The sequence below is a fragment of the Scophthalmus maximus genome, chromosome 18, assembly GCF_022379125.1.
Source record: "Scophthalmus maximus strain ysfricsl-2021 chromosome 18, ASM2237912v1, whole genome shotgun sequence".
NCBI lineage: Eukaryota > Metazoa > Chordata > Actinopteri > Pleuronectiformes > Scophthalmidae > Scophthalmus > Scophthalmus maximus.
In genome coordinates, this window is record NC_061532.1 from 13,785,001 (window position 1) to 13,807,300 (window position 22,300).

The following is a 22,300-nucleotide window of genomic DNA, read 5'->3' on the forward strand; positions in this document are numbered from 1 at the left end:
GAGAGAGAAAGAAAAAAGTCCCGACTGTGCGCACACACTCGCACTGGGTTGGGTTCTTGGGGAAGCTGGGGCTCTGCTCCTCCTGTGCTGCTGTTTTGTTTCATTGATTGGAGAATGCAACATGGAGGGTTTTTTTTTTTACCTTTTTTCTTTTTCTTTTGTACAGTCACACTCCTCCCGACTCGTGTGACTTCTGTGTTCTCCACCGCCTCATGTAGCCTCCACCACCTCCACCTCCACCTCCACCACAACCGCCGCCGCCGCCGCGGCTGCTGCTGCTGATTTATTGCGCATGGAGTTCATTTCAGAGGCCTTGTTTTCGACTCATTCCGCCAGCAGAGTCCTCCTCCTCCTCCTCCTCTTCCTCCTCTTCCTCCTCCTCCTCTCAGCCCCTTTTACGGTCCCATAGTGTCTTTGAAATACCCGAGGAGGGACCGACCGAGGACGAGGGAGAGGCACGTCCACCAGCCCTCTTCCTCTTCTTCTTCCTCTTCTTCTTCTTCTTCCTCTTCTTCTTCTTCCTCTTCTTCTGACACTCCTCTCCTCCTGGAGGTGTCTTTATTGAGGCTCCCCCGGGATGTTGTGCTGAGGGGGGGGGGGGGGCATGTTAGGGGTCAGATGTCAGCAAATGTAGTTGTAATAAAAAAAAAGATGAAGCTGGATCCCCTGGGTATTGACAAAATATGAATCCTCACAAAGGCGTTGATGGAAATACAATTACTTGTATGATTTCTTTTTAAAGTGACAGGGTCAGTCTAATACATTTATTTTGCAGGGAGGGAGAAGAAAAAATCTGCCTATTTTTGTGCCAGTGATGAAATCGGGGTCTGTTGCACCGTTGTTTTTACATCTTAATTAATTTTAATTATTAAATACACTTTTATTATTAATTATGATTGGGCCAATAATGTTGACAGTGCCACCGTACTTTATTTATATTAAGTTATTCTGATAATAATGATACAAAAAAATGGGTTTGATTTTCGCCGTCAGACATGAGGTAATAACATTTTTGGTGAATTATGTTGAAACAACATGTTGACCTTTTTGCCGATTGCCACATGCATCATATCATTGCATATTTCATTTCCAAAATGTTGGTACGCAAGCACAGTCGTGAATGTTTGAGAAAAGGAGCAGGCGCTCATAGGTCGGTTCACAACGCAGCGCTCTGTGTGTGTAATCAGTTTTTGATGGATATACTTTCAGTGGCTCTATTGATTTGATCCGCATGAATCTATACAAACTTTCAGGCTCAGTATTTCCCTGCTGGTCAGAGATGTTTGGATCATTGCAGCAAAAACAGGGGTGGTGGTGGGTGTGTGTCTCAGAATCTTGTATCATGCAGGATTTCTGGTGGGAATATTTCTCAAATGCACGACGTCGTCTGTTGAGGCGTTGTGAGGATAATCGGTTACAGTCGTCTTCAGCTCTGGATAATGAATTTTTTGAACATAAAAAAAAGCACATTGTTCCAAATAAGCCATATAGGGATATAGGGTATAGGGTGTTATATGATAAATACAAATGTTAATGTGAGGAGAATATCCCAGAGAGTTTCCAGCTATGTGTGATGTGTTATTAATAATACAAGTTTCGTTCAGCACAAGGAGCAGACAAATATAGTTTGTTTTACGAGTATCATCTTCTTAAATGAAATGTCATCAAACTGTCAGTCATATTGTCTGACTGTTCCTCCTCCTCCTCCTCTGTGTCTCTGCTGGCAGCCTGGAGTCATATATAGAAATATTGATGATATTCACACGTGTTTATGGTGAAGAAATGAACAGATTTGTCTTTTTTTGCAAACAATTACCGTTTCCGTTATTGATTTATCAGATCATCTCTTTTTCTTGATTCATCTATCATTTATTAAGTCGTCTTAATTCCCCCAGCTGCCCAGGGAGATGTGTTAGAACCAGAAAGTCCAAAAATCCTCCCAAATAAAATAAAGTTTATCACCAAAAATGACAAAGAAAAAACATCTAATCCTTACATTCGAGAAGCCGTTTGGCATCTTTGGCTCGAAACATTACTGAAGTGAGTTTTTTTTAGATGATTTTCTGTTCATCAGCTAATTGATTAATCAACCAAATTGCCGCACAACTGATTGCAGTGAAGGCAACACTTCCAATCAGTGGCATGTTAACAAGCCAACCTGCATAAACAGGCTGTTATTTTTTGCTTTTTTTTAAATACAAGCAAGAGAGAATTTGGCCTGACACGAAGGTCATGCATTATTTTCTATCATACAAGGTTCGGGAGTCAGTTCATGGAAAAAAAAGAAAAGGAAGTGGAAAGACAGAAGATTTATTCCTGCACAACTCTGACCCTGATATGCGAGAGAGAGAGAGAGAGAGTGAGAGAGAGAGAGGTAAGAGCTGTAGGGAGGGGGAAAGGGAGCATGAGGACAGGAGAGAGAGGAGGAGGAGGAGGAGCGGGGATGTGGGAAAAATAAGTGTGGTTGAGTCGGGGGTGGAGGTGCGGGGGAGAAAAAAGGGGGTGGGGGTGGGGGTGTTCTATAGTAGCCGAGCAGGAAAACATGAGCAAGAGGTTGGAAAAAGACAAGTGAGTGGAGGAGCAGGAGGTAAGAGAGGGAGGGTGTGTGTGTGTGTGTGTGTGTGTGTGTGTGTGAGTGAGTCAGCGAGAGGGTCCCCGCCCGACCACGAGTTCTCTTCCTGGGAGGCCTCTTCGTCAGGGCTCCTATCTGATCATTTCCTTTTTTGATGGTGTGTGTGTGTGTGTGTGTGTGTGTGTGTGTGTGTGTGTGTGTGTGTGTGTGAGAGTGTGTGTGTGTGTGTGTGTGTGTGTGTGTGTTTGTGTGTGCGTGAGAGTAATTAAGCTTCTTCACCCTCTGTAGCTCTCTGCTTAGTGATTCTACACACAAGCCATTTCATTATCTCTGTTTGTCGACCCCTTCTCTACCTGCACTGAGAGTTTTTTTTATATGTGTGTGTGTAAGTGTGTGTGTGCGTGCATGTGAGTTCCTGCTGGGACATGGGTGTGTGTGTGTGTGTGTGTGTGGTGGGGGGTGCTCTCTCTCTCTCTCCTCAGGCATTCTTTAAAAAGAGGAATTTCTTTAAAGACAAAAAGGCAGGAGGGTTGGGTGGGGTGAAGGGGTGTGTGGCGGTGAGGTGGGGGGCTGCTTGCCCTTTGTCGGTAATCAGTTTGAAATGTTGAACAGTTTGCTGCTGCTGCTGCTGCGGTTATTCTCCTGAAGCCTCCTGAGTGAGTGAGTGAGTGAGTGAGTGAGTGAGTGAGTGAGTGAGTGTGAGTGTGTGTGTGTGTGTGTGTGTGTGTGTGTGTGTGTGTGTGTGTGTGTGTGTGTGTGTGTGTGAGTGTGTGTGTGTGTGTGTGTGTGTGTGTTCAATTTATGGAGCCTCTCTCTCTGTGTGTGTGCGTGTGTGTGGTTCTTTGTACTCTACAACCACCAGGTAGTTGATGTCTCCATGTGAACCGCTCTAAGATGTTTTCGTTTTTTTGGAGTGCGTACATGCGTGTGTGTGTGTGTGTGAGTGCACGAGGGAGAGTGTGTGTTTTGTGTAGCGAGGTTAAAGTGGGCCCCTAGTGAGATTAACCTCTGGTCCGTGTCACCGTTTGGCATGCAGGCCCCACCCATCTCTGCCTCCAGATAGCAAGTATCAGGCTTTGTCTCTCCTGCAGCCACACAACCCCCCCCCCCCCCCCCCCCCAACCTCCCACCCACCGGCCTCCTCCTCCTCCACCACCGACCGACCGACCGACCCACCCTTCTCTTCAGCACATCAAAAAACGCAAGAGAAGAAGAAAGAGCGGTCACGTGACTTCCCTTTGAGGAGCCAGGGCCACATAGAGCGGAGTGATTGGTAATTGGAAAGGTGGCGGAGTAGAAAGAGCGGCGCAGGGTTGAAAAACAAGTCACAGGTCACCTGAAACACAAACAAGACCCGGCTCAGCTCGTCACGTGTCTCCGCTTCTGGCAATTTAGAACATTTAATAAAAAAAAAAAGTAATTATCATTTTAACAATGAAATTGTTAAATATGAATTTGTAACCTTTTTGTTTTTTTTTGCACATTTTGTTCTTTAAAAAAACGACAACTTTTGGGTGGTTAATTTCTAATTAGTCTCTTAAATTACCAAAACTAACCCCCAACCCCAAAAAACTACAAGTTCCCCCAAGATACATCTAAAATTTAATCAACAAATATATTCATTTTCATACATTCATGTTTGACAAAAAAAGCATCAAAACCTGCATTTTTGCTAAAAGAAAAGAAAAAACACCAAAGCAAATTATCACATTATGAAGATTGAGAAGATTTTTTTTTTAAAGAACAGTTATATACATATAGGATTTGCCAAAGCTTGTTAAAGTTTTTGTTATATTATATTTATGTTTTTACTTCTGGTGAGATGTTTGAAATGCATCAGTAATGGGTTTGAAATTGAAATAGTCATATTGATGTAATTTAAAAGTGTTGTGACAAGATTTGCAACTGTTGTGAGTTTTGTCATCATAGACAAGCTTTCACCGATGAGAAGATCATTTTTTGACGATCAGGTCTATAGATGCAATGAAAATGTCTAGAGCCGCAACAGTTAAATCGATTAATAGATTAATAATCGACTCCTAAAATAATCGCCAACTATTTTGATAGTCGATTAATCGGTAGTAGTTTTTTTTTTTAAAAAAGAGTCACAATTCTCTGATTTCAGATTCTTAAATGTGAATATTTTCTGGTTTCTTTGCTCCTCTATGACAGTAAACTAGATATCTTTGGTGGTGGACAAAACAAAAATATCATCTTGGGGTTTTGGGAAACACGATTGAGATGTTTCACTATTTTATGACATTTTATGGATCATACAACTAATCGATTAATTGAGGAACTAATAGACAGATTCATCGACAATGAAAATGCACGTTAGTTGCAGCCCTTAACATGTCGGATGTCATCTTTTTTTGTAAGAGATGGGTTAGATATATAAGATCAAGAGATAGATGAAGCTACATTTGATCACATATTGCTAATGTTTATCTCCTAAGGTGTCAAGCAAGCCAGCAGCGTCATTATGCTCTTTGGCAGGTTGAGGCCAAAAAGAAATACAAAAGAAAAAATGAAGCTGCTGTTTTTTTTTTTCAACCTCTGCAAATGTAGTGAACTGTAACGGAAATCAATGTCGTGATGATTGAAAAATCTGTGTTGATGAAAAAGTGTAATATCGTCAAAAAATGACAACTTCAATTTTTATATATTTACTATTTGTCTACAAATTTTCCCGACTAAATTTGTGGAACAACCCCCTTGTGTCCGTGAAGAGCGATTTGCTTCATAGCAGAGATTCTCTTCTGAACGGGTTCAGGTATTAGCAGGTTGTGCGTCTTATCACCAGTCACCTCCGCCACAGGTTCATTTCCCCTCTCGTGCTGATAAACGTAGCAAGATGATCTAGTGCTTCCTCCCTAACGCAGCCCCCGCACCCCCAGATCAAATATTTGCCCCAGTCATAATCGGGGGGTGTTGGATGTTGTTAATTTGAGGCAGGGGAAACATGAAGGCTTTTAAGTGTTTGATGGGGGTTGGGCCGGGGGGTCAAGGGTCAGGGCCACTAATGACAACGTGGTGAGGAGAGCCGCGGTGTCAGCGGCTCTGTCGGTGGTTCACATCGGCGTGTTTGTTGATTTTATTTTCTTTCCTCTTCTTCCTCCTCCAGCTCTTTTCAGCTCCTTTACCTCTCTCTCCTCTTTCTTCTCTGGTTTATATGCGTCCTGTTGGGTTACGTCCATCTGCGCCGATCTGGCCCAGCTTAGTCCACTTAGCATTTCCTGTGTGTAAAAAAGCTACTTAATGGCACCGTGCCACATGGTGACCGCCATCTCCCTCGCGCTCGCCCCCTCTCTCCTCCTTTAACGCGAGCACGCTCCGCGGCGCGCGGCTCCGCGTGGGCCACCTGTGATTTAAAGCATCCCATAATTAGCCCCTCCATGGCTGGTGGTCACCACGGATAGAGAGAGAGAGAGAGAGAGAGAGGGAGAGAGAGAGAGGGTGGTGGGTCTCCGCTCTCCTCCACTTCCCCATCCCCTCATGTTACAGCTTCCTGTATTGATTGCCGGGCCATGGCCATGACGAGGGCCCGGCCAATGAACAGCAGCGCTATTTCTATCCAGGATGTTGGAGTCGGTATCGATCGCTGGCTCCTTCCTACACACACACACACACACACGCACAGAGAGCTATAGGAGGATATGTATTACATATAAGGAAGCTCAAAGCATAATCAAGCCATTTTCAAGTTGGTGTCCATTTTTACTAGATCATTTTCCTCAGTTTTTTTTTTTTAGGTTGTGTCAGTAGCTGCCGGTGACTCTGAGTTGAATTGGTGTGGTCCTCCAGGCAGGAGGGCGGGGGGTGGGGGGGTGGATGGTTATACTGCTGACCCTCGGATTTCTACGGCTGACCTGAGGGGGCTCCTTATCAAATGGGGGTTTTGTGCCTGGGCTCCCCTGAAGTTCAGCCACTGATCAGGAGTTGCTCCTCCACTGGAGCTGAACAGAATGTGCTAGAGGCATTTCCATGAACCACTGCCCCCCCACACCCCCCCCAACACCCCACCCCCGCCGCCCCCAAACGCGCCCCCTCATCCCGCACCCCCCCCCGCTCCAGGCCACTCCTCCATTTTGTCTTCTCTCTCTCTCTCCCTCTGACGTCCCCTCCCTCTCCCGAGCGGTGCCCTTTCCTGACCTCCGGACGTAAAGTGAAACGGGTCAGGACACCCGCCAGGTCACTGGAGAGGAGGAGGGGACTCGGGTTGCAGGATATGATTTGTGAAGTTTTGTTGGGAGTTTTTCTTTTGTTGTTGTTTTTTTTTTTTCACAGGCACTCACACACACACACACACACACGCGCACACGCGCACACACACACACACACACACACAGAGACTGAGGTGTGTGAAGAAAATGCTTCAGAAATGAAACTCTTTTGAAAGCACGAGTGTGATACCATGTCCTATATGGAGGAGATCTGTGTGTGTGTGTGTGTGTGTGTGTGTGTGTGTGTGTTTTCCTGCATTTCTACAGAACAAAAGAGGTTGTGTGGTTTCCTCACTGGTGCATTGTGGGCATTGAGGGGGTTGGAGAGGGGGGTAGGGTGCTGAGACAACCACTCAACTTTGACCTGGAGAGACAAGCTGCCGGTCGACCGACGGCAGGAGAGGAAGAGGAAGAGCTCATGCTCAACAGTCTATGATTATTCATCATTATTCAGAATACATTTGGGTGTCATGGGGGGATGGGCCCTTCTTTTTTTTATCAGCCTTTTTTACCAATTTATGCCTGCACGAATGCTTTTTTCAGTCACCGGGATGGTCTGACCACAGTGATCACAAAGACAATCGGCAATTCAATTTGAACGTTCAATCAGCTGGAGTTCTCTTGTTGTTCTCCAGAACAATAAAAAATAGAAAGCCCTGCCCTGTTTGCATGTGTGCAGTTTTGGTTGATAAATTATTTAATCATCGATCTTGAACCTTGTAGTTTGCTGTTTTAGAAGCGCGGGCATTTGAGATATTCTCCCTTTTCATGCTGCTCACCTCGTGGCCCCCCCAACCAGCCTCTTCTGTTTTCTTCCCTCCTCTTTATGTGCAGTGAAAAGTCTGTTGCCTTCACCCGACCCTCGTCCTCTCCTCAAAGCCAAATCCAATACCCGAGAACGCACAGAATGAATGAGTCGTCCATCAGCAATTGACTAGAAGCAAAGTGGCCTTGGCTGCAACCCTCACTGACCCGCAGGGAGAGAAAAGGAAACGAGTTCTGAGCAAATGCAGTGAATTCATTTTTTGGCAAATTTGACTTGTATTGAATATTTCAATGCCAGCGATTTTTTTCCTTTCTTTTTAAATTGTAGGAATGTAGTTCCCAAAATTTAAATAGTTTAAAATAAGATCTTTTTTTGTGGGTAATGAGCAGATTAAAATTTTTCATTCTGCATGTTTTATTTTTCTCTCATTTGCTTCTTGCGATCGCTTTAATTGACACTTTCTATCGTTGAAGAATTTGACTTATAGCCTTTCCTATTAAGATTTTCCCAAGGTAGATGTTTAAAAAATATATATATATATGTTAAAAAGAAAATCCCAAAATACACATAACTTTAACGTGAATTCAAAGAAGACAAATATATGTTCATATGTGTATTTGTTTTTTTACAGGTTAAATAAGTCCAAAATTCTAACACTGAACTTTGCACATTTCACACATAGCAATGCGTATTAATGGCAATAACACATTATTTTTACTTTGAGTAAATTCATTTTTTTGATTTGTTTATTTCATCATGTGAAAACGTTTTAGACATCAAATTAAATCTAAGTATAAAGGTCAATAGAATTATTTAACTACTCTCTGAAGAAGAGTTCCATATTGACATAGATGATGTTTTGAAATGAGATTGCATGAAATCTTCCCTTTTGATATAAACAATTTAATATAAGCTTGAGAGGTTACACATTTTTTCGCCCTGTCAAGCTTTTCTTTTTGGAAAAAAGTCCTGGCTTATTTGACATTATCACACTCTGCCGAGAGATGTTTTATGATTTTTTAATGACTAATACGCGCAGAGACAATTCTTTTACACAGTTTTACTCCTTTTTTTTTCTGTGTAAATAGGTTTTAGAAATAGGGGAAAGAAGGTTTAAGAGATAATTTCGTCACGTTTATTCTCAGCAGACTTCTTTTTTTTAGAAGCACACAATAAAATATGAATTAATATTATTAACCTTAATATTTTCAGTCTTACTTAATCCCTGTTTTATCTCTAAACTTTGACTTTTATGTTTATTCCAATGTACGGTGATATTCAGATATCCACCACAGGTTCTGGGTTCAAACTCTATTCTTAGCTTGTAATTAATTCACGCGCTTTTGTCACTTTCACCATTCCTCACCGTTACATGCATCACCAATTTTTTAAAATCCCTCTTACATATCCATTTATATCTATAAAGAACCACCTATAGAGCACGTTCAGCTTTCCTGTATTTGCAGACGTTGACTTGGGCAACGAAGGAGAAGAAAAATGCTGCTGAACACATTTTCGCTCCTTCCTCTAGTTTCACGTTTGATTCTCTTCCTGTCTCCTACAGTTCTGCCTCGACGGTAAACATATCTATATAGAGGACTGGATGTATAGTAGGAGGCAGGTAGGTTTGCGGTGCACACTTGCATGATTTGTGTGTGGGTGTGCGTTTACCTATGCCCGAGATCTGCAGGGCTCGCTGCGATTCACGAAGGTCGTGGATACATACATCTCGTCTGTTCCATGTGATCCAACGACACACACACACAAAGCCACTGTCCAGTCGTTATGTAGTGACTGGATCAATGATTCCGATTGTGCAGATGAGACGGATGGTGGATGGGGCCGATAGGAAACGATCGGTTGGCGTGACACTCTTTGTCTCTCTCTCTCTCTCTCTCTCTCTCTCTCTCCTTTCTCTTTTTTTTTTGTTCCCTGCAGAAAGAATAGGAAGTGGTGTTTCTGCGAAAGGTAGATAAAGGGAGCGCAGCAAGTCCTTCTGTGCGCAAGCCTGTCATGACAGTTGGTGCAAACCACATACGGTTGATCCACCATGTTTGAAATGATGTCTTCCTGTTGTTCACTGTGCTCTGCTGCTGCGTGTGTTGTTTTCTTCTCTGTTGCGTGCAGCAGGACGGGACGCGTCCTCCGCAGTAAACTCGCAAGTCCTTTCCGTTACATTTGTCTCTGATGGTTGTTTGTTTGTTTGCTCGCAGGCCTGATTTTGTAGCCCTGGTTAACTGTATCATTCAATATTCATGTTAAGTTCCGTCCGGTGGGTGTGGACATGAGTAACGTCGATGCTGACTATTGTGCTGTTTTGACGGAAAGTCGTCTGAAAGGCGTTACATCGTCGATTCACTGCGAGGATCCTTCTCTGCTCTCTCTCACTCGCCTGTTCATCTTTAACGCAAACACTCTTTGTCAGTTTAGTTTGCTATTTGTATTTAAACTGAAAAAACCCCCCCAAAAAACAACCAACAGACCCAGTCAAGGTAAAACACATACCACTGTGTATTTAACGCCTTCAGAACTGAGATATTTGAACGGCCCTCTGGTTGGATCGCAAGTGACTCATCTCTGTTCAAGGAAGATGGTTTTCTAAGATGATTTCAATAATGACTCAGATATTCTTACCGCTGCGTTGTATAACTTGTATTGAATGGTGTTCTTATGAAATCTTGGGGGAGTGATCCATCAGAATTGTCATTATGTAAATTGTCTCATCAGTCAATCAGAGAGCTATTTGTGTGTTGTACTGTACTATGTAAAATACACTCTTGTCTGATTTACAGGCATTACATATATGTATTTTTTTTTAAATTCTTTTGCCACTGTTAAATGGATAATTGCTTTTTTTCCTTGTCCCCACAGAGCAAACTGGTGATGGATGGCTTCCGCAGCTTAAAGGAGGGCGAGCAGGTGGAGTTCACCTATAAGAAGTCCTCCAAGGGCCTGGAGTCCCTGCGGGTGACGGGACCCGGCGGGGGACCCTGCTCGGGCAGCGAGAGGAGACCGAAGGGGAAGGTCCCACTCCAGAAACGCAAACCAAAGGGAGACCGGTGAGTCGGTTGAGAGAAAAACATCCTTTCAAATTGTTTAGAATTTCCATCTGTATTTGTCCTGCATCTGCGGGAATGTAGTGAAGTTACACGCGAGCGTCTCGGGGTATAAAGCTGCTGTGTGGCAGCAGACGATGTTACAGGCGCATCGCACCGCCGTGAGCCGTTTCTGAGTGGGCTGAGATTATAGATTAAATCTATTCAATCTGCCCGCGAGTACATGCCTGTTGCTATGGTTATTGTGTGCGCCATAATAAGGAATTGAATAGGGCACTTTGCCTGCCATTGCTGCTATTTTAAATCAATTTGCAAGCTTTTACATTAGAGACGGCCCCAGCAAAGGGATGGATTTGGGGGCTTATATGCATCTCAATGCGGCATCGGCTCAATCAATTGTTTTGTCCTCAGTGAAATCCTGAGGGGTGCTTTGCTAAAAAGATCCGCCGCATGGAGCTCCCCTCCTGCTGACGGAGCATGCCTTCATTTGATGCATAGCAAACCTCTGCTGCAGGCAGAGCCGTGTACGTTCTTCATCCGATGTAGGGAGGCGTCACGGGACCGCGAGGCTGCATTTTACATTACAAGTTTCTCTTTTTTTGTTAAAGGCGTGAAAAGAAAAGGAAACCGTATCTGCGAGGGGAGGCTCCCTGATTGTTTCACACGGCTGAATAATTCAGTTTATTTGGGAGAAATGATCCGGCGTTAGGTCAAGTGTCTCTACCTTCTCGTCCTCTGGTGGCGGAGGGCGGATTGGATTCAGACACGCAGGTAGATCTTTTGTGATGTCACCCGCTCCCCTTCCAGGGCGCGCGCCCGTGGCACTCGTGCTGCCCTGACCCCTGCTGGTCACGTCACGTCCGCCCTTCGGCACCGAAGTGCTCCTCAGGTCACAGAGCGCTCTCAGTGTACGTTTGATGTGCATGTGACTCGCGCAGGAAAATCAGCCGTTGTGGAAATAATAACTGGAGACTTTAATTATGAAAGCAGAGTAATTTTGGGGAAACAGCTAAGGACGAAAGCAGGTTCTTTGTCACTGGTTGTTGAAGAATGTTGACCAAATGTTGCTGATTTTTGATTTTTTTTCTTGTTTGATGGTTTAACGGTTCCTTTGTGACCATTTGTTTTTTTTTTTACAAAAGAAAATAGTTGAAGAAAAAGACTTGTGACAGATGTGTCCATAGTTTTCATCTAAAGTGTCTTCATCAGGCTGCCATCAGAGGTGTCTTCAGCTTCTTTATATTTAAATATAGTTCATCGCACAGTCATGTGACTCATCAATTGCAACAAATACCCAAAAATGCAAGACAATAGTGTTTTTGAAATTTTTAGACATGACGGCTTGACATGTCATGGTAAAGAGTAAAAGTACATAGTGCAAAGCAATTTCTCTGCAGAGATCAATACAGTTATTCTGATTCTGATTCTTCATCATGTGCTCATGATTCTTTGTTGCAAGTCATGTAACCAAGAACAATTTAATTGTATTTCCGACTATTGTATTATTTTTTAATGGTTAGATTTAATCAAATTAACTTTATTCTTAGCCCCTGCATTATCAGAGATGTAAAATGTAATGTAACATATTTTAAAAGCTTAATGAAAATTTTAATACAGTAGAACATTTTAAACCTGAGAATAACCTTAATATATAAATGTTCTGTGGTTATGGCTCTTTTCAAAAGCACCATATATCAATTTAAAGATCACTAATCAAATGTATATTTTTGGATGATATGAATCTGTGAATCCAGGTTGTGAGCACACAAATCTTAAACCTTATTTCAGTGCAGGCACTGCTGGAAAAACACTGTTAGAATATGAATTATACTGTGAGAAATACGAAGCCTGTCGATTTCAATTATTTGTTTAATTCACACTCTAAAGGTTGTTTTTCTTAAATGGATGGAAAGAAAAGATTGATTGTTAATCGCTCCCTGAGGATAATTCAGCTCCTTCTCAGGAGGCAACAAGGGCTGAAACCTTTTTTTGTTTCCCCTTGTGTTTTCTGGTTTACAATTCATGCGTTTAATTATTTCTGTCAAATCAGAAACATCTTAAAATCCTTACCTACTGCTTCATGAGCTTCGGCTGCTTTTTTTTTGGGGGGGGGGGGCTTTAAGACAACATGAGGTCGTTTGGCTGTTAAATACAAATCAACATGAAACACAGTGGTTGTGTCGATATGGTGAATATGTCACGTGCCTCTGGGTGTAATTGATTGAACAGTATTGAGCACTGAACAACATATAATAATAATAATGAAGAAAACATGTTGTTTGACTTGAAGCCTTAAATAAGAACATCAGAAGCCAAAAACATAAAAAAAAAAAACCTGTCTATTTGAATTGATGTAGTGGCAAAACGGCTGATTGGCATCCCGACAGGCGGACGTCTCGGCCTCCCTCACACTTCTTCCTCGCGGCTCTTTCAGCGCCCTTGTGCTTCTTGTCGAATGTAATAACGTGCTGCAGCGTGGCATGCTGCAGAGTGCCTCTCGCCTCCGACCCAGAGCCACATCGTGTGTCACACTCCCATCTAGTGGTGGATCGGAACTGGAGCACTGATGCTGAGGGAGAATGTGCCCTTCGAGCGGGTTTTACATTTTTAGTCTTTTATGTGTTTATTTGGATGGAAACGATATTTTGTTGCTCTTGAGTAATCGTGTCATCATCATCATCCCGTGTCTCCCCCCCCCCCCCCCCCGTGCAGCTGTTACAACTGTGGAGGTCTGGACCACCATGCCAAGGAGTGTGGCCTGCCCCCCCAGCCAAAGAAATGCCACTACTGCCAGAGCATCACGCACATGGTGGCCCAGTGTCCCCACAAGGCGCTGGCGCCCCCCACCGGCTCTCAGGACCAACACGCGTCTACCTCGGACCCCGGCCCAGGGGCCGGGCCCTACCTCTGCCCCCAGGAGGAGGAGGAGCGCTCCGGCTCGTCTCCCCTGGAGGGCTCCTCCTCCTCCCCCGAGGAGCCCCACACACACCGGGGCCCCCGCACCCAGAGGTGGAGGAAATCCTGAAAACAAGGGAAGCCTTTCGCCGCTAACGCCCTGACGCTCATGTCTCAATCAAGGATACCTGAAGCCCCCACCCCCACCCCCACCCCCCCTTCATCTACCTCGCACCTGTGGAAAAAAAAATGGGAGGTCTTAATTTCTTTACTTTTATTTTATTCGTTTATTTTGTTTTTAATTTTTCTAACCGGCGCAGCTATGGCAACGATCAACGGGGTACGGACGTGCGTGAATGTGTGTGACTGACTGACTTGCTGGCATCTGGTGCAGCCATGGCAACCACCGCTGGAATGGTGACTGAAGGGAATGACTGTTTTTTGTCTCTCGTTTCAATCAGTGGCCGCTGAACAGTGAAACAACGTGGTGTGAAACTCTGTTTGGTGATTTGATCTCTCCTTTTTTCTTTTTCTTCTTCCTCTCCCCTCCCCCTCTGGACCGAAGTGTCGCGAACGCCTTTTCCTCGCAGATGCGGCCGATTTCTTTTTTCAAAAGCCGCAAATGAATATCCCGCAGGCCTTAAACCGTTCGGCCAGATATCGTGATGCATCCTTTGGGCGACACGGTAGCTTCGTTTTAAGGGGGATTAGAGGAAGACTCTTAAAAGCCCGAGACCCTCTGAGCGATAATCCAGCCCCATAGGATTGTTAGCTTGGCTTATGAACATCTCCGGGCAAACTTTATGGATTCCAGAGGGAATTCGATTATGTTTTTCCTTTAAACACGGTGGGCTGCTGCTCTTGAAAACACTCACTAACATACGTACCTCTCTCTCATGTGAAACAGACGGGACCAACTGATTGTCAAAGAGCGAGCGTGTGTGTGTGTGGTGCACGAGAAAGTGTGTGTGTGTGTGTGTGTGTGTGTGTGTTGTCGGACTGGCGCTATTAACCTCTCAGCTTCCTCCTATGATAGATTAGATACAAAAAAACCCCCACATCATACAACTACGATAGATCATAGCTTTTGATTCGAGGTAACGACTTTGAATGCTTAGATTGTTGTAAAATTAGTTTGAAATAACTTTTTACAGTTTATAAATCATAGTATAAGTCATTAATATATATATGTGTGTAAAAGCCACAAGATAAAAATTGAAATTCTCTTAACTTAAAGTAATGCATATATATATATATATATATATATATATATATATATATATATATATATATATATATATATATATATATATATAAGGAATTAGCTCTGACGTAGGTGAAAGGCCGTGCGTGTTGCACGGGACGCTTTGGTTGCCCTGTGAAAAACCTGCATCTCTCTCTCTCTCTCTCTCTCTCTCTTTATTTAACAATTTTCATCCAACTTTGTTCTTTATTCTTTCAAAAAAAGTCAACGCCACGCCTGCTTGTTGACAGGTTCCCCTCGGACACAGCACAAACGGCCTCGGCGAGTGTCATCACAGCTGCTCTAACTTAACGTGAAATACCTCACCACTGCCTCCTCTTGGAAAATGAATGTCGCCGAACAAGATCCGACCCCCCGCTCCTCTTCCATCTGTGCCTAACGTTTATTGGTCGGCACGAGCCAGGACGACGCCCTCCCTCCTCTTCGGAGAGCGAGCCGACCGCCGCCGCCTCAGACTTTACTGGAGAGAGATAAGAGATAGAGAGAGGGAGGGACAGAGAGAGAGAGAGAGAGAGAGAGAGAGAGAGAGAGAGAGAGAGAGAGAGAGAGAGAGAGAGAGAGAGAGAGAGAGAGAGAGAGAGAGAGAGATGGTGTGCTGCTGTTGGTACAACTTGAATCCCAAGTGGGGCTGCACGGTGGTGTAGTGGTCAGCACTGTCGACTCACAGCAAGAAGGTTCTGGGTTCCAGTCCCGGTTCAAACCAACCAGGGCCTTTCTGTGTGGAGTTTGCATGTTCTCCCCGTGTATGCGTGGGTTCTCTCCGGGTTCTCCGGCTTCCTCCCACAGTCCAAAGACATGCAGAATGGGGTCAGGTTCATTGGAGACTCTAAATTGACCGTAGGTGTGAATGGTTGTCCGTCTCTGTGTGTGGCCCTGTGATAGGCTGGCGACCTGTCCAGGGTGAACCCCGCCTCTCGCCCAATGTCAGCTGGGATTGGCTCCAGCGACCCCGTGACCCTTAAATGGATAAAGCGGTAGACGATGGATGGATGGATGGATGAATGGATGGATGAATCCCATGTGTGTCTTGAGCGGCACTACTTTGTGACCCCGACAACTCTTCTCCGACCGTATTGAATGTGAAAAGAGCTCATCTGAAGCCGACTCCTCTCAAAGGTTGTTTTTGTTTTTTACGTCGGGTCGCTTCGGGGGGGGGGAGGGTTGTATCTTAATGTTCTGACAAATCAAAATAACTTTGTATGATGATGATATCGAGCTTGTGTGTTTGAGAAGAGAAGAAAAGAAGAAGAAGAAGCTCTAAGACAACCAACCTTTTTTGTTTTGGTTTTTGCGTGAAGGCATTTTGAAGTTCGCGGTCGCGATCCTCGCTCTTTCGGAATAAGAAGGACTTATTCCCGAAAGTGCAATACATGCGATGGTGTGTTTTCTTTGTTTCTCTTTTTAATGTACAGCTTTTTGAATGTGTACAAGCGTTACAAATCTCAACAATGCAGCATTACAGTAAAAAAGAAAAAGAAAAAAGGAACGTGAACGACCAAACTACAGAAGGAGCACAGGCCACGCTCAAACGGAAACAACCTCTTCTTTCTTTTTGTTGTTTTTTTTGTATGATGTTTTTTTTTTTTTTTTTTTTTTACATTTTTACACACAAATTCCTCTCAGGATGATGAACTGTTCTCAGGGAATGAACCAAAAAAATGCATCCTATTCTTTTGGGAATCATCCACTCGACAAAACTCCGCCGAGCAATGGTGAAGAGACGCATGTCACCGGTTCATGGACTGATATTAGCAACTACCTCTTGAGTTACACATAGTCGTGCATTTCTTCTTTTTGTTTTTTTGTTTCGCGTGTATCATGTTTTCGATGGGCTTTGTACGGTTAACGGCGGGTCTCTATTGTACCGAGGTGACGCGTGAGACGTTCCCTGGTGTTGCCACAGACTCCCTGGTCTTCCTTCCCACGTTTGATGAGTTACCTTTTTTTTTCTCTCTTTAACTGCAGAACTGTTTTTTTTTGTTTTTGTTTACAGCAAACGCCTACCTCATATGCGCTGTTCCTCCACAAACTCTTTACCTCCTCCCAGGCCCCTCTACCTCCTCCATGCAGTTTGAAAAAAAAATCTCTTTTTTTGTTAATTCAATTGTTACCGCTCGTCGCACTGGAGTCAGGCAGCGGACGTTTCCACATCTTCATATCAGCCCAGACGTGGCTCATCACTCGTCGCGACTCCAAATAAATCTTACAATCAGAGCCCTTTTTTTAACAACACTCGTTTTCCGATAGGGGGCGCGTCTTGCCCCGCCCACACATCCAGGGTGAGGTTTTCAGTACGCACGCTCATCACTCAGCTGCAGACAGCCAGTGACTTGACCTCGGTTGGTCGGACGAGCTGCGGACGTTGGTAAAATATGAAATATGTTACATTGCTGTGTGATCATCTCTGTTTGAAAAAGACATGGACCGTTGTTCCTTTTTAGTTTGTACGTATTTTACCATAACCGTTTTGTTTTTGTTTGTAACCACTTGATGTTGATGGGCTAAAGGTGGAGAAGAGCAGGATTGTACTTCGCACAAGGAGTGCCCGTCTCCGTGTCTTGATGTTTGACCCTATTACCAAATAGATATTTTCCTCTCTTTTTATTTTTGGGCCGTTTGTCGGCCGTTTGGTTTCTCCCCCCAGCCCCAGATAATCAGACGTGATGTGGTTCGAACAAGATGCCCCTTCTCGTCTTAACGTTTAACATGAAATCAGTAGATTTTTGTACTAATGGTGACATTGCTTAGACGTCATTCTAAAAAAAAAAAAAAGGAAAAAAAAAAAAAGGTTTATGAAGATGAAAATGATCATTTACTCTTTTTGAAAAGACTAACTCATGAGATTAAAGACTGATCTTTGCGTGTGACGGTTGAGAGAATCACTATGTTGCCGTGGGCCTTACATGTGGAGTTATGCCAGTTATGAACGAAAATACACAATTACCAGTACAACATAGTCTTATTATTGTTCTTAGTAGATTTATATTTTCTTCCAATCAATGTAACTCCTGAGTGATCTCTTGTTTATTCTCCCGTTCAGTATTCAGCACATGCCAAGGAACCATCTCAGATAATCCCCCTGTTTGATTTGAAGTAGTGGAGTTGCCAACCGCCGTTTTTCTCGAGTTCCGAATCATGCGAACAAGCAGGCAACTCCAACAAAGGGTCCAATCCAGGCAATCATCAGGAATTTTGCATAAGGTTTTACCCGGGAACAAAGCAGCACCGGTTTTATGTCGGACCTTGAAAAGTGATCGTGAAGTGTCAGACGTGCTGGAATTTGCCGTCACGGTGTTGTTACAAAAAAACCCCGTATTGGATATTCATACCACATCTGAGAGGCGACAGATGTGCACTTCTGCCCCTCAGTGGTGGCAAAGAAAAGTGAAATGTCAGATGAAGTGCTCAAAGGACTCGTATGGAGATTGTGACACGGTGTTAACAAAGTCTTTAACTGATCATGTTTGTTGGGAAACTGGGGATGAATCGGAGAAAAGCTGCGTAAATCTTAAAAATTCAATTTTGGTTTCGTTGCTGTCCTGTGAAAAAACCATGCATCTCCTTATGTTGTGAAAACGTTTTAAGGGAATAGTTTAGACATTTTTCGGGGAAAAGAAGGCTGAATTGGTTCTAAGCAGGGAGGAGATTATTAAAAGCGCTCTCATCCCTCATATCTGTCAGCCTGTTAAATCTTAGAATAAACTAAAAACACAAGCGCGCACACACACACACACACACACACACACACACACACACACACACACACACACACACACACACACACACACACACACACACACACACACACACACACACACACACACACACACACACACACACACACACACACACACACCAGCAACTCCACAGCGTTACAATGACTTCCCACCAGGTTCCAGTCCTTGTGCTAAGCTAAGCTAACCAGCTTCTGGCATATGAGCATATTCCCCCAAAATATTGAACTTTCCCTTTGAACTTCGAGTTGAATTTCAAATCCGGAGACCCAAGAATGATAGATACGTTCACGTAATGAGAACAGAAAAACCTGAATTATCGTTAGTAATGAGTCAAAAGCCTTAGGAGACAGTCGGGACGGACCGAAGTTCACTTACCTCGACCGCTGCCTTCGTCAGCTGCTCTGCCTTGACTGGAGACACGTGTTGTGTACGGGACGATCATTTATGATGATGATGATGATGATGATGATGATTTTTTTCTTTGACTGATCTGTATGATGTTGTACATGGAATCATACTGGACCATCGGAGCCTCTACGAAGGACCTATAGAAATCCAAACAGGGCAGTTTTAAAGTGCAGTTACCTCCTCGTATTGACTAATGACCTCTCAGTTCTCACGTTCCTTTGTGTTCTCACTGTACATCGAGGCCGGAGGGAGACGTCCGGAGTCAAGCACTGATTGCTTTTTGAAGGGGGGGAGATGTTCTTCTGTGTGCATATCATTCATTATTTTAGCCACAATATAAGTGTACTGCCTTTCTGTCTTTTCTTTTTTTTTTTTCTTTTAAAAAAAAAAAAAATCTCTGTGAATCTTGGATTGGATTTTTGAAAATATGTCTTAAATGTTTTACTTGATTGGATAATAAACATATTATATTGGCATTAGAGTATGTATAATTTCCTACTAGACATCGAAGTGGTTTGATGCTTGCTTGGACATTGTTTTTCTGTGTAATTCAGATTTTAAAATTCAGTCTCACACTTGTTGTACTTCACACACACACACACACACACACACACACACACACACACACACACACTGCCCTCTGTTGGATGGTAGTAGTACATGTACTACATGTAGTAGTACATGTACTACTACATGTAGTAGTACATGTTGGACAAGATTGTTCTCTTTGCCACATCCAGACCATTTAACAAAAACAAATTGAAAAGCATTGGAGCAAATTCTGGAAGGAGTCTGTGTAAGAATGAACCATATATATTTATATATTGGTCTGATATATCTGTCAACAATACGTATCTTAGTTAAATGTACCACAAATTGAAACGTGTCTAATTCGGTGAGTGTTTGAGTTTGGTCGCTTGAAAACTGTTTCCTGTTTGATGGTGAAATAATGCGTCGCCATGGCAAAAAGAGGACTGAGGACTATTCGGACTAGCTTTGAGGCACAATCTAACTGAACCTGCATGGAGAAGATGTCTTGGATGTATTTTTCCTGTTCCCAGTAGGTGGCGCTATAACCAGGACTAACCTTTTGGCCATGCAGAATGTCATCAGGCCCCCGGGATTCTTATCAAATGCGACGTTCGATACAGATCTGATGATGTGAATAAATGTTTTTTTTCCATCAGCCTGTCAGTTCTCAGATCTGCTCACTAGGGGGAAACCTTGTGCCGTTGTGTCGCCCCCCCCCCCCCCCCCCCTCAGGCCTGTGAAGGACACAGAGGATTAATCACCTCAACACATCTGACTCACCAAAGACACTGGTGTTCCTTCACAGCCGTCTCTCTATCCTCCTGCTCCTCTTTAATGGCCCGGCGCCTCGCTTTTTTTACAACCAGCTGTCTCCCTCACCGCCTTGCGCCTTAGCACATCCAGGCTGGAGGGGGTCCATTAAATCCACGCTCTTTGTTTACAGTTTCCCTTTGTTGCCCACCGTCACACCCCCAGGTACGGCTCTCCTTTTCTTTTGTCTCGTCTTCTTCCACATACCATCTCCGGAGATGGCCTTGTCAAGGTCAGGTGACACTGGAGGTATCGCACACGATAAGAAGAAGAGCAGGAAAGAGAGAGAACTAAAGGGACAAAGATCTGCCGCGCCTGTGCTGCACGCGGCGAAGGGTCGTGTTCTCAGGACGTCAGAGAGGACCGCGCGGGCCGAGGAGAGGAGTACATTTCTTCTCTGCCTTTCTCCCTATCATCCTATTCCTCATTCCTAAACTGCATGTTGACCTTTGTGGTACCGCCTCCAGGCTGTATGCTCTAACCTTTCCAGTGAGAGAGAGAGAGGCGGGGGGGGGGGGGGGCGGCAATGGGAACACAAGATAAATCACAACTGCTGTCTGCTAATGCGACAGACAGCAAGACACACTGGCAATGCAGGCACTGCCGAGACCTTTGTACTTTCTCAAAAAAAAAAGAAGAATCAAACTCCTTGTCCGCAAAACACACACACACGCACGCACGCACGCACGCACGCACGCAAGCGTGAAGATGCCTCCACAAAGACGTTCACGTCATCGGCACACCGGGCTATTACATCTCCAAATCCGGCTGAATTATTCATCCTTCATTAAAATGCACTATGAGTAATGATGGCCAGGAGTGTGTTTTGGTAAAACACAGGGGTCATTAGGAGTCATTTCTGGTCAATTTTGTATGATCAACCATGCTCCAGAGAAAGACAGCCCCCCCCCCAAAAAAAAAAATCCAATTTACTTCCTGTGCATTGGGAATTCATGTTGAAAGAGATCAAAGGGGACAGACAAAGAGATGAGAGGATCGACATCTTCTCATCTCCATTTGGCTCCCTGCGAGGGAGGGGGAAATTACTTTAAAGCTGCTGCCTTGATGAAAGACAGAAAAAGAAAAGGCCTTGTGCCCGATGTATTTCTCCAGAGGTGGAATCAACACTGTGAATGACTCAAAGGCGGAGGGAGAGCGAAGGGGGGGGGGTTTGTAGAGCAGTGGAACATTTGTTTGAGAGAACCCCTAATGGGGCATTTTGGTGAAGAGCGAGAGTGCTGCTCGACGGCGGTGAACGAAGCAGCGATTCCCCGGTCAGCAGATGCGACTATACAGCTCGACAGCGTTACTTCCGGCAAGAGGGAGAAAACCTGCAGCAGATGTCGTCAGATCGGTTGCGGCGGCCGCAGTGTCGCTCAGGGGGATTTCATCAGAGCGAGCGCCCGTCAGCATATTCATCCAACATGTGATCTGGCCTCATATTCTCCTCAGTGGCTCTCAGAGCAAGTGCAGACGGAACAGGCCCTGGACAAGGCGCCAGGTCCTCTCACCCCGTGCACTCCACGAGGTCCTCTCACCCCGTGCACTCCACGAGGTCCTCTCACCCCGTGCACTCCACGAGGTCCTCTCACCCCGTGCACTCCACGAGGTCCTCTCACCCCGTGCACTCCGCGAGGGACGGCCGACACTGTCGTGTTCTTTCCTGACAGAGCCGCCGTCGCGGCACCGAGCCAACCGGCCTCGTTTACACATAGAGCAAACACAAAATGAAAACACTGTCAGTGAAAAAGACTCGTGGGGTAACAGAGACGCCGCGAGCAGGGGGAATCACTTAGCAGGCTGTGCTCCTCCATTCTGCAGCTGCCACCCACCACAACACATCTGCCACCGAGAGAGAGAGAGAGAGAGAGAGAGAGAGAGAAAATCCACGTCCACACAAATTGCTATGTGACACAAAAGATCACTTCTTCAAATTGAAATTCATTTGCAGCCAAAACAGGGTTTGTCCCAAACCCCCCCCCCCCTCCCCGGGCACATGTGTGTGTGTGTGTGTGTCAACCCACATACAGGTGGCAAT

At 44.5% G+C, this 22,300-nt stretch overlaps 1 protein-coding gene across 1 annotated transcript in view; it reads left to right on the forward strand.

Annotated features, from left to right (window-relative positions):
- Nucleotides 1–15,524, forward strand: part of lin28b (lin-28 homolog B (C. elegans)) — a 17,522-nt gene extending 1,998 nt beyond the window's left edge. The window contains exons 3-4 of the mRNA XM_047328878.1: nt 10,433–10,620; nt 13,330–15,524. Of these exons, the coding sequence (XP_047184834.1) occupies nt 10,433–10,620; nt 13,330–13,642 (501 nt within the window). The 3' untranslated portion in view covers nt 13,643–15,524. The remainder of the gene's footprint in view (nt 1–10,432; nt 10,621–13,329) is intronic.
- The last annotated feature ends 6,776 nt before the right edge of the window (nt 15,525–22,300 follow it).